This window comes from Sminthopsis crassicaudata, chromosome 1, assembly GCF_048593235.1.
Source record: "Sminthopsis crassicaudata isolate SCR6 chromosome 1, ASM4859323v1, whole genome shotgun sequence".
Classification (NCBI taxonomy): domain Eukaryota; kingdom Metazoa; phylum Chordata; class Mammalia; order Dasyuromorphia; family Dasyuridae; genus Sminthopsis; species Sminthopsis crassicaudata.
The window spans coordinates 679603645-679617077 of NC_133617.1; the positions used below are offsets into that span (position 1 = coordinate 679603645).

Below are 13433 nucleotides of genomic sequence, written 5' to 3' on the forward strand. Positions count from 1 at the left end.
AAACCTTAAACTTCCTGTACCCTAGAGAGGGCTGCAAAGCAGATGCCCATCTGCATTTGTAGGAGTTCTTCGTTAGAAATTCTTTACACTGATGAAATTATAAGTCCCATCAAAACATAAAAATGAAAAAAAAAGTGAATAAAATTCCTTAATGTTTTTGTTTTGTTTGCTGTTTTGCTTTGTTCTTGCCACTTCATATTATTGGGAATAAAACCTTATCAAACTTGTATCTCCTTATTCAGAACCTAAAACCCTGGTGATCCTCTTCCCTAATGGTTTCTAAAGGCCCTCTTCTTCCCCTACTTACTTGATAGGTAAGTAATAGTAGGTATATCTCGGGTTGTCAATAACAGATACCTTTTCTTAATCTTTTCTGTTGATCAATGACCCCTTTTAGCTTTTGGTCCTTTATTATGGCTCAGGTCTTTCTAAGAGTTGCTTTCTACATTTTACATTACACAAGATATATTTGGAAAATATAGTGTATAAACCTTTAGATTGTGAGTTCCTTGAGGAAAAAGACCGTCTTTTGGTATCCCCAGTTCTTATCTTAGTTCCTTACACACAGTAGATGCTTAAAAAATACTTGCCTATTATCCAATTTCACATTTAACATTCTTTTTTTTTTTTCCCCCCTGAGGCTGGGGTTAAGTGACTTGCCCAGGGTCACACAACTAGGAAGTGTTAAGTGTTTGAGATCAGATTTGAACTTGGGTCCTCTTGAATTCAGGGCTGGTGCTCTATCCACTGAGCCACCTAGCTGCCCCACATTTAACATTCTTAAGTTCTTAGATAACAATTGGTGACAGGTGAAGTAAAACTATTATTATCATTGTGATTGAAGAGCAAAATGAGGTTCAGAAAGTTTAACTTACCTCTCTATTATCAATCCAATTAGCAAGAACCTATTGGAGGCTTACTTTTTACCTAAAAATAAACTAAGAACTGAGGATGCAAAGAAAGGTTTCCTCTTGTGGAGGAAACAATATGGAGATGTGCATACAAAGTATATATAATATAAACTGAGGGAAGGCACCATCAATATGGGAGAAATGGGAGAAGAAAGGAGGAAACCAGAAAAGGCATTCTGTGGAGGGTGAACATAGCTAATAAGTGCCAAAACTGGGACTCCACCACAGGTCTCCTTACTTACAACTTTCATTATTTTCCTTCTATTTTCCTTCCACTCTTTATGATAGTGAACATGCCTCAATTCTGACAGGGTAACAAATCAGTCTTATTTAAAATAGTCCTCTTAAAATAACAGCCCTCTCTTAGACCCATCTTATAGATAGTGTGCCAGGGAAAAGGAAAAAAAAAAGGGGGGGGGGGCTGTGTAAACTAGAAACTCCCAGAAAAATTCAGAAGTTAAGAAACTCCTACTCAGGAATATAGATAATTTATTACTCCATAAGCTGACAACCAAAATTTCCTGTGGTTCTTTGTCCTAACCCAGACATTCAAATTCCACAGAAGTCAGAGTTAAAATTGATACTTCAGGGAAGCAAGATGAGAAAAACAGGAGTTAAAGCTCTTAGAACATGAAAAGACTGAAATTAAAGTCTGGGTGTAGTCCATGAGAGTCACTTTCAAAAAGGAGAGAGAATATCATTTATAAATTAAGTTAAAGTCAAGTCATAATTAATAGCTCTAATGGAGAGGAGAATGGGTAACTAGCACATAATTTCAAAATGTATGTTTAACTTTGGATCAGCTTCATGTGAGTGAGAACAATATCCTGAAATTCATGGAGTAAAAATATTTAGCTAAATTGAGATGATCTGACAATAATAATTGGGAAGCTGCCCAACCATTCTTTCCCAACAGACCACAAATGAACAATCTTTGCTTCTATTAATGGCAGCTATGGATACCACTTCTCTTTCAACTGCCGCAAAATTAATCTGAACCATGGAATTAGTCAAGTGCCTAAGTTTCAAAGTACAGATTCTCTATGTTCCAAAGAGGAAGTTGTACAATTTGTAAAAGTGGCAATTAATAAATATTAATTGGCCCACAATATTAATGTAAATGTTTCCCCCTTTCCTACCTTCTTTACTTCCTTAAGTTAATAAATACATATTTGATTAATTGAATAAAAAACAAAAACATCCCTCATATTTTAAGAATTACTTGATGAATTAATTTTAATATATGCCCATTCATAGGTTTTTAGTGGATAAAAAGTGTTAGAATGGTCTAGATGGTCTTTTTTGATGACATATCTATGACCCTGTGATCTGAGTTCAAAATCCTGTCTTTTAGGGACACTAATACATTGCTGGTGGAGTTGTGAAAGAATCCAGCCATTCTGGAGAGTAATTTGGAACTATGCCCAAAAAGTTATCAAACTGTGCATACCCTTTGACCCAGCATTGCTGCTTTTGGGCTTATATCCCAAAGAAATACTAAAGAGCAGAAAGGGACCTGTATGTGCCAAAATGTTTGTGGCAGCTCTTTTTGTAGTGGCTAGAAACTGGAAGATGAATGGATGTCCATCAATTGGAGAATGGTTGGGTAAATTATGGTATATGAAGGTTATGGAATATTATTGCTCTGTAAGAAATGACCAGCAGGAGGAATACAGAGAGGCTTGGGGAGACTTACATCAACTGATGCTGAGTGAAATGAGCAGAACCAGAAGATCACTATACACTTCAACAACAATACTGTATGAGGATGTATTCTGATGGAAGTGGAAATCTTCAACATAAAGAAGATCCAACTCACTTCCAGTTGATCAATGATGGAGAGAGGTAGCTACACCCAGAGAAGGAACACTGGGAAGCGAATGTGAATTGTTAGCACTGCTGTCTGTCTGCCCAGGTTACTTGTACCTTCGGAATCTAATGCTTATTGTACAACAAGAAAATGGTATTTACACACATGTATTGTATCTAGGTTATATTGTAACACATGTAAAATGTATGGGATTGCCTGTCATCGGGGGGAGGGAGTAGAGGGAGGGGGGGATAATTTGGAAAAATGAATACAAGGGATAATATTATAAAAAAATTTTTTTTAAATCCTGTCTTTTATACTGTATGACCCTGAAGAAAATATTGAACCTTAATGTATCTCAGACAATTTTCTAGTACTTAACTATTAAGTTAAAGGCCACAAGACTTTTCCACAGTGATTCTTGGGCAAACAAACCAAAATGCTTTGAAAAAATAAATTTAAATGCAAATTTGATATATCCTGTTTTTCTTTAACAAAATCATCCTTTTTTTTTTTTTTAAACTTTGTGGTTCCCAAAAGTAAAGAAATATCAAGTTTACCTTCAAAAGGCATATGAAGTGAAAAAAATATCTTTTACATCACTAGTGAGAGTTCAAGAGTGCTCATAAGCCATTTTGAAGGGGAAAATATCTTATTTCCCCTCAAGTGATTCCTGGGAGTCCAAATTTAAATTCCCTTCATGAGATGGTTACACTACAGGTTTTAAAGCTTTATACCACTTTTTACCTCTCCCACCAGTTAGATTTTTAGGAAATAATAGGATTTTGAGCTGAGAGGGAATTTAGAGGTTATTTTGTTCACTGTTGTCATTTTACAGATGAGGAAACAAAGGCAGAGTGAAGTGACCAGTCCAGAGTCACCCAGTTGGTAACTGTCAGAGGCCAGATTTGAACTGAGGAAAATGAGTCTCCCTGATTCCATGCCCAGTACTCTATCCACTATGCCATCTAGCTGCCCCCTCCCATCCCCAGGAATAGACTAGTCTAATTCTGACAACAGAGACTTAACAAATTCATAATTTTATTATACTCTGAATAGAGATGATATTTAAAAAGCAGAGAAATCGACTATACAAAGAATTTATAAGACATTCATTTACATACTGAATATTTTTTTTTACAGTATGGAGCAAAGGTAAAATATCTAGTAATAGATAAGGCAGAGAAGGCAATGTTAACATGTCAATGATACTAAGGATAAACTGGCACCATTTAATTAAGAATGGCTTTTTAGCATGTTCATATCATAACACTGAAGGATTATAGCAATACAATTTAAAAAGCAGGTTAATAGGCGCCTGGCTACAAATAAACATGGCAAAAAGCTAATATGAGTTCACTGGTCTTTCTTTTCAGTACTGCATATATACATCTTGAAACATCCTGGGGGAAAGCATGTTGTGTTAACAGTTTGCAAATTTGTCACAGAAAAAATGCTATGTGACTGCATATACTACTTACTACTGAATATACCTTACAGTTTTTCTTTTGAATATGTAAAATTATTTCATACATTTCTAATATATGTGGTAACATATTATAAGAGAAATACACTATGAGAGCTCTCCTTAGAACCATAAAAATGGACCTATTTTTTTTTTTTTTGCTAAGAAGAGTCAAATTCCTAGTGGATTTTCCCTGATGCTTTTTAAACACAGAGCAAAAAAAAATTTTAAAAGAGCAAAAAATAAAAATATAAAATAATCATGTCAATACATGATCTTTTTTTTTTTTTTTTTTTTTTTTTTAAATGGAAACCTTCAGATCTGGAGTCCTTCCTGAATACATGTGGACATGAAATGCTATGACAATATCTTGAAAATTCCAAGTCATCGTGTACTGGCAGGAAAGCAAGGGCCCCAATTCCATGTCATTCTCTTCAAAAAGAATCATTATTCAAACCTGATTTAGATCTTAAACAAACTTTTCTTCTTCTTCTTCCTCTTCTTCTTTTGTGGGGGGCGGCCTTTCCATGAGAATAATACCCTTGGAATATCCAGCTATTTAGGCCCTCTCAACCATTTCATTTTCCCAAATTCTGATAAAATGAAACACTGTTGGATATTCCTTGAAAGTGGTTTAGGCTAAAGTTAAAATTCTGCCTCGTTGGCTGTTCTTAAGGCACACAGGATCTCTGAAATGCTCAAGCAGTCTCTTTAAATGGCAATGAAAATACTACATGATGAGTAAATGTGTAACAGAATCATAAAGCATTTGGCACAGAAATGAGGTCCTGGCCATTGTCATATCAACTGGAATGAGAAATTATCTACCTGTTAGCTTTATATACAATGCCCACTGCAACTCAATTTCAATTGCATTTGAGCTGCCATCTTCTTCCCTGCCTTTTGCTGCCCTGACCCATGCATTAAAATAATCTCTTTATAAGAGCAAATTTTCCAAGTCTAAGTTGGTCACTATGATTCTTGCATAAAATAAGCACTGATATCTGAGCTTAGGAAGGATAGGAGGAGATTATTATTATTAAAGAAAATTTTAATGGGGTATAGTTGGGGTATTTTAACATTTATTCAGCACCTGGTGCACTATAGAAGAGGAAGTTAATGTTTCTTCAGTGAGACAAAGTCCTGAATCATTGGTCCCAGCAGAATGCTACCAATGACAGATTTGCAGGAAAAACTATTTGAATATAGAAATATACACAAGTATGTGTTTGCTCATATAATACAGCAGCTCATATGACAACCAACAAAGTTTATATTTTTAAGGATCATCCCTTTTCTTATCTTCATACTTAGGATGCCACAATCTGGACAGTGACTATAATACAAAGCAAACCACTTAGCAGCGTGATGAGATCCGTATGATAGCTTATAAAGGCGCAAGGTGCCCTATATATCATATTGTTTCTTTCCTTACAAATGACATCCAATAAAACAGATGCCAAGGCAAGAGTTTAACAAAATAATTTTCTTTTCCCTTCTGGATATATTTGCTGATTCTATCCACAATAAAAAATTTAGGAATTGAAAACCATAGACGTGAACTTGATGAACAAAATATTGAAAAATAAATCCAAATATGCAAAAAGACTTTCTGTTAAAACCGTATTTCCAAAATACAGGATGTGTTATAACAACACCATAAGAAAATATTGACATACTTTCTAAGCAAGGCACATGCAATAGAATATACTTAGATACAATAACATACACACACACACAAAAAAAATGCAAAGCTCAACAAGGTGTCTAGTAAAGGGTACTCATACAATATAGCAACATCAAATTTCTACTATAAATAATCTGGCATAGGCAAAAATATAAATTATATAAAATCACTTTTTGCTTTTCCCTCATTTTTATCCTGCTATTATTAAAATGGTTTCTTTCTTGCTTGACTCTTCCTACAAAATATATATTTTTAGATGAACAGAATACATCAAGCCTTCACCATACAATTTTTTAAATGACATCTCTAACTTTTCATAAAGCACAATAACCAATCATTCCCAGATTTAGACCTTACAATCTCAGTATCTCTGCACCTCTGTCTGTTTTCATGGTCCCTGAAAAAAAATCAACCTACACTAACCTTCATCAAACATACTTCCCCCTTCTCAGTTCAACTCTAGTCTTGGTTATGGAAAGATGAAGGGAAGAGCAAATGATTGTACAAGAGGCCCTGAAAGAACATCAGTTTGTGAGGATCACGTCTACTGTGGATGCAAGTAGGACAAGTGTTTCCATAAGGCCATGCATGCAGTTCTATAATGTATTAAATCTCAGAAAATTAATGTAATATAGTAAATAACCAGGAAATCATTCCATTGTTCACCCGTAAGGTCCTGGGGAAGATGAAGTGTACACAAACTTCTCTCTTGTAAAGTTTATCTTCAAAGTAGACTCCGGATAGGTACAGATGCTCCAGACATAGCTTCTTTTATTTAGAGCTTTGAACTTGACTGTGAAGACGTTTCAAGAAACAAAAACTTTCTTTTGAGAAAGGAATTTGGAAGTCTTTCTTTTAAAATAAGAAAAAAACAAAAAACAAAAAGCAAGGAAGGAAGAAGAAAAACCTACAATGGGTAAAAGGTCCCGCTTTTCTTCTTGGGATTAGTACGTTTAAGTAAATTGTTCAAAAGGATGCCAAGCCTCCCTCCTCATACCAAAGTCTGAAGGGGGTACATCAGAGAGGCTTCAGATCTTTTTGGGGGAACCAATCATGACCTTTGATACAAAGTTCACAATGGCACTGGCAGGCTGCTCGGGATCATGTTCCGCAAACAGATGGCACACGTTGTCCGTAGCACTCCCTTGTTTTCTTGCAACAAATCCAAATACTCTGCAAAAGGAAATTCAAAAATTAAATGGGCCATACCTGCATACAACTACCCGGTCACTGAGTGCAAACATCCATACACTATTTTCCCCTAATTACTTATTTCATTCATGTCACAGTTAAAGAGCATCTCTTTGTTACAAGGGTACCCAACAAAACATATCTGTGATGATGTAGTCAACTGTATTTGTTAGTCCACAGGACATTTCTTACATAAAGAGAAATGGCATCTTCATTTCCATCATTATAACCAGCATTTATGTAGGATCTACTAGGTTCCAGGAACTGGACCAAGTAAGCTCTTTACAAATACTATTTTATTTGACCCTAATAGGTAGTTAGTTGCTTTTATTATTTTATAAGATGAGGATAATAAGACGGAATTTAAGTGATTTTTATGAGAATCTTGACCCCTTTTAAGCCTTCCCTAAATACAAAATTATTTCTCTTTCCTTAAATATAATACTATTATTAAATATAAAATTATTTTTGAAATAATTGAAGGGTTGTCATATGGAAAAGGGATTAGATATGTTGTATTTGGCTTCAAAAAACAGAATCATAAACAATGGATAAAATATGCACAATTGAAGAGATATTTTCCCAACAATGGAATTATTCAAAGTGACATAGGGTGCTTTGGTTAATGGATTAACTCTTATTGGAGGCCATCAAGCAAAGGCTAACTTAACTTATCACTTGAGTCAGGTTAGACTGGAAGGATATTGAAGTGAAGTCTAATATTTTGAGACTCTTGTCATTTAATTCTAGTCCTTAATACAAGGAGGAAGCTACATGTTTCTAACAAAAATCAGAGCCATTTTGGGGGCACATTAGCAATTTAGAATTGTGTTAAGTGATCACCCGTGGAAAATGGGACAAAAGTTCAAGTCTAGATAACTACTTCCAAGCTAAAAGAGCCTATACTTTAAAATAAAGGAATCCAGATGATGGGCAACTTACTTTGCTGAAGGGCCATCTTTGATCCATCTAGTTGTACGTGAAAGAGAAACAAAATAAAAGCATTAGTTCTATTTACATTTTCAAGAGAAAATTAATGATAAACACATTTATTGGCAAGTGAAAATGCCTTACTTCCTGTCCTGTGGATCCAAAGCACAGAAAATGACAGTGTTCACTGGATAATGTCTTCGGAAGAAAAGTCTGTTAAGAAAATGAAATGGAGAAAAATCAGTGTTTTCAGCATTTCCCTTTTAAGACTGGGGTGTAGTAATGATTATCAGTGTGATCAGAGGCACTAAATAGAATATCTGAGGAGGCAATATGGCAGAATGTTATAACAGGGATGGGAAATTTTCAGCATATGGGCTGGATAAAACCCACGAAATCATTTGGGCTGGCCCTGCCAAGGCAACCATAAATGATGAGAAGCTGAATGCTACATTCAACAACCTCCTACTGGCTTGAGTTCTACACACTGATAATTCTGTATGGCCCACGAATGATGTTATAAATATCCAAATAGCCCTGTGAAGATAAAAATTTTCCCAGCCCTGCTCTAAAAGGACACTAATGATGAGACATAAATTTTAGCCTGCCTTGTTCTTCTGTCCATATGCAACTGAGCAATTCACTTAGTCTCTCGAGTTTTACCTTTCCCCTGTACAAAGGTAAAGTTTTGGATTAAATGATCTCCAAAGTTCTTTAAATCATGTGATTATTTCCTTCCTTTATAAATATATTGAAGGAACAGATGAAGAGTTGGCCCACTCTACTTACATCTTATTACTCTGGAAGACAGTAATAGAATTCAAAGTAATCCTTATATTTTAAGGAAATAATTTTTTAAAAGTCACATACCCACAGTCACATCAGTATACATGTAAGAAAAGTCATTACCTTGGACTGAGGTAAAAAATAAGGAAAAAATTAAATCTTGCTATGCAATCACAAGAACAGTACTCCAAGACACAGACTTTGGCCACATCGTGACCAGTTACCTAGATGAAATGATTAAGCCTTAGATCTGTATGTGTCAAAGTCACAGAAAATAAAAGGCTGCCATTGTAAAAACTAAGTAATTTAAAAAGACTAGTAAGACCATGTAGCTAACCTCTCTGCTGTATTTGGCAGTTGTCTGATAAAACTGTTAAGAGAAACATGTTTTACATACGCTGTCTATATTTTTGGTATATTATTGGTCTATGAAGCTCTCAAGTGAGGAAACTTCCCTCTACCAAGGTAGGCTGCCACCCTGTCTGCAACATGAAATTCTAGGTCAGTGATGTACTAAGGGGCAGCAGCGTTATGGGTCAGAGATGGGTTCCAATCTGGCTTTCTAGCCAGATCTGCATGAATCAAGTCAGGATGCCTCTCTCTTGGAAACTGTAGAAAAATGACTGAAAAAAACTTTTCCAAATGAGATTTTGTTTTTAATAAGAAAAAGCTGGCATCTTGCTAAACTTGAAAACCATTAATAACTATAACGACTTTTTGAATCAATAGGACAAGCCAAAAATGGACAGAGAAACTAAATAAGGGTAATACTATTACTAGACACATACTGCAGAGGGTACTTACTTCCGCTGATTGTCAGTCAGTGTAATTCCCTGGGCAGAAACTTTGAAATGAACAACTGTAGAAATGGGAGGAGGATCTTGAACTAGTGTCATGCTCAAGGCTTTCTGTACAGCTTGGTAGCCTGTGAGTGATTCCATTTCCACAGAATTTAAGTACCAAACATTGCAGGCTGTTAACAGTGGAAAAACAAAAAAGTTTAACATCATTTCATGTGTTTTTATTGTAAGGCAATGCATTATCATTAATTATTTGTTAGGTGTTACTATAATTCAGAAATTGTGCTAAGACAATTAGAATAGATTTGTAAAATTTAAAAATCAGGCAATCCCTGTCACCAAGGGGCTTAATTCTAAAATCACAACACACATATCTCTATATGTGTGTAAATACACACATAGACATACACACATGACAATGCTATTAGGGAGTAAGTGGGTTAAAGAACTGGGGAAGTCACTAGCAGTTGAGAGAAATCAAAAAAATCTTCAAATAAGAGGAAGCAGTTGAATTATGTTTTGAAGGAACCTAATGATGCTGTGAGGAGTCATCAGTAATGTGAAAAGCTACATAAGAACATTTGGTGGAGTAATATTTTGTCAGCCTAAAAAAGTAGATTGGACCTAGGTTGTGAAAGGCATTCTGGACCAAAGAGAAATTTTTACTTTATTCCAAAGGTAACAGGGAGTGCCAGGAGCTTTCAGAGCAGGGAAGAAACATGATCAGACCTGATGATGTTGCACAACACTCAATTCAATGAATATTTACTAAGTGTCTAAGGTGTGCATGGCACGATGCTATACTCTAGGAATATAATAACAGTATTAATAATAGCTAACATTTATATAGTAGAATAAAGTCTATAAACATTTTATATTTACTTCATTTGATAAAGACATTTACAGTGTTTGGAAGTTTGAAAAATGCATTACACATCTCATTTGAGTCTCCCTACTTCCCTTTGAGGCAAATATAACAGCTATTATTATCCCCAATTTATACATCAAGAAACTGAAGTTCAGAGAAGTAGATAACAAATTAATTTTAATACAGATTGTAGGAATCAGAGGTTGAATGTGAATCTAGGTCCTCCTGGTAATATTCAATGTATTACACTATCTTAGCTACTAAAATAATCCTGACCTTAAAGAAAATGACATTGTGCTGGAATGATACAATAGCCATGCACATAAGGAGACTACATCCTAACAGGATAAGAAAGAGAACAGTAGTAACTAGAGGATAAAGGAAGTTTCAAAAAGATGATAGTACCAGTGCTGAGTCCTGAATAAAAATAAACATTATGAAATGCAAAAATACATTCTAGACAGAGGAACAAAAATTCCTCATCTATAGGGAGCTGAAAGAACTTTGAAGTCAGGAGACAATTTGTTGTCCAATTTTGCTGGAATACAATTTGTGAAGGTGAGTAATTTGGAATAAACAATCAATCAATAATCACTGCTTAAGTGCTTACTATGCTTATTGATTTATTCATTTCAGAGGCAAAAAAGATGTACATTTTCACGTCTGCCTTATTTGAAAATACCCCTCTGTCATGAACTTAATTATCAGTTAACTTGCTCAATATGAAAATTTATACAATAAAAATAACTTAGCAATATAGAATAAAGGATGAATGTCTTTTCAAAACCTCCTTAAGGAAAGAAAATGTGAAAACTAATATTCAACTTATGAATGTCCCATAGAAGTAATAAATGGGAGACTGTAGCTCTGGAGTTTTAGCCCAAACTTTAGAATATGGCAGCTGAATTCACTGAAAGATATTGACCTTTTAAAGATGCATTTTCTCTTATGAAGATTCAGAGGTAAAAGCAGATTATTTTTATGTTAATATGGAAGGCTAAAAAGTATATTCATTTTTCAAAATAAATTTTATTAACACATTTTGTTTTTAACTTGCCTTAATTTCCCTGTCTCTCTTCTCCCTTTTTTTCTCCCATCAATCCATTTCTTGTAACATCCTTTAATGTGCAGTAGTAGAAAGAGTTTGAAGTTTTGGAGAATATAAATTCAGTTGGAGGGGATGTGGGAGAACTGGGACACTGATACATTGTTGGTGGAGTTGTGAAAGAATCCAGCCATTCTGGAGAGCAATTTGGAACTTTGCCCAAAAAGTTGTCAAACTGTGCATACCCTTTGACCCAGCATTGCTGTTATTGGGATTATATCCCAAAGAAATACTAAAGAATGGAAAGGGACCTGTATGTGCCAAAATGTTTGTGGCAGCTCTTTTTGTTGTAGCTAGAAACTGGAAGATGAATAGATGTCCATCAATTGGCGAATGGTTGGGTAAATTGTGGTATATGAAGGTTATGGAATATTATTGCTCTGTAAGAAATGACCAGCAGGAGGAATACAGAGAGGCTTGGAGAGACTTAAATCAACTGATACTGAGTGAAATGAGCAGAACCAGAAGATCACTGTACACTTCAACAACAATACTGTATGAGGATATATTCTGATGGAAGTGGAAACCTTCAACATAAAGAAGATCCAACTCACTTCCAGTTGATCAATGATGGACAGAAATAACTACACCCAGAGAAGGAACACTGAGAAGTGAATGTAAATTGTTAACACTACTGTCTATCTACCCAGGTTACTTATACCTTCGGAAGCTAATACTTAATGTGCAACAAGAAAATGGTATTTACACACATATATTGTATCTAGGTTATATTGTAACACATGTAAAATGTATGGGATTACCTGCCATCGGGGGGAGGGAGTGGAGGGAGGGAGGGATAATTTGGAATAATGAATAAAAAAAAAAAAGAATATAAATTCAAGTGTCAATGGTATTCTCTACTTTGTAGTCCCCTCCAATAGACTATATATCTGATAATCTGGTAAATATATGTTGAGTGCTAAAATAGTGTCAATGTTCTTAAGAAGAGCATGGAAAGAGATGTATCATGGTGTAGTAGAGAAATAGCCTCAAGTTAGGAAAATTTGGCTATTCTAAGTTCAGTCTCTTGAGATATACTAGCTGTGAGATCCCAGGCAAGTCCTTTTTGCCTCAGTTTCCTTATCTATGAGCTGGAGAAGGAAATGGCAAACATCTATTATCTTTGCCAAGATTGAAATGAGTCAACAACAATAACAGTGGTCTTGCCCAAGGATTTGGGCTAGGTTCTGTGCTAATTACAATGGCTTGGATAAAGGCTTGTCAGATTTTCAGATAACACAAATCTAGGAGGGTTGTCAAATCCATGACATAATGAGTAATCATGCTCTTGTTCAATCACATCTAGAGCAATATGCTCAATTCAAGAGACCATATTTTATGAAAGATGTTAAATTTGAGAATTCCAGATGAGGGAAACCAGAGTGATGGTGATTATGACACATGAAGACTGACTAAAGGAATTGGTTATGTATCTACAGAAGGAAATATAAATCTTATGAGAAAAATGCTATCTGTTACTAATGTTTTGAAAGACTATCATACAGGAGGAGAATTAGACTTGTTGACAGTTGTCTTTTAACATTGTTTGCCTCAGTTTCTCCTATGTAAAGTGAAATGGAGAAGGAAATGGCAAACCACTCCAACATCTTTGCCAAGAAAACCCCAAATGGGGTCACAAAGAGTTGGACATAAGTGAAATGAGTGAACAATCGCAATAGGATATTTGGACCCAGATGACAAAACCAGAGCAAGTAATGGAAAAGAGGCAAATTTAGTCTTGATGTAAGAAAAAAAAAATAACTTTTGACAATTAGAATTATCTAAAAGTAACATAATTACTTTTGAAGGTAGTAACAGAAGGTAGTTGCCTTTCCTTCACATAGAGCCTGGATGACCCCTTCCCAGGAATACTACAGAAA

General features: G+C 35.1%; 1 protein-coding gene across 7 annotated transcripts in view; it reads right to left on the minus strand.

Moving 5' to 3' along the window:
- Positions 1-3742: 3742 nt before the first annotated feature.
- Positions 3743-13433, minus strand: part of TNS3 (tensin 3) — a 455488-nt gene continuing 445797 nt past the window's right edge. For all 7 annotated transcript variants that reach the window (XM_074283576.1, XM_074283574.1, XM_074283580.1 and 4 more), the window contains 4 exons: positions 9585-9753; positions 8139-8207; positions 8007-8033; positions 3743-7046 (listed from right to left, as the gene is read on the minus strand). In XM_074283576.1, the coding sequence (XP_074139677.1) occupies positions 6902-7046; positions 8007-8033; positions 8139-8207; positions 9585-9753 (410 nt within the window). In that variant the 3' untranslated portion in view covers positions 3743-6901. The remainder of the gene's footprint in view (positions 7047-8006; positions 8034-8138; positions 8208-9584; positions 9754-13433) is intronic.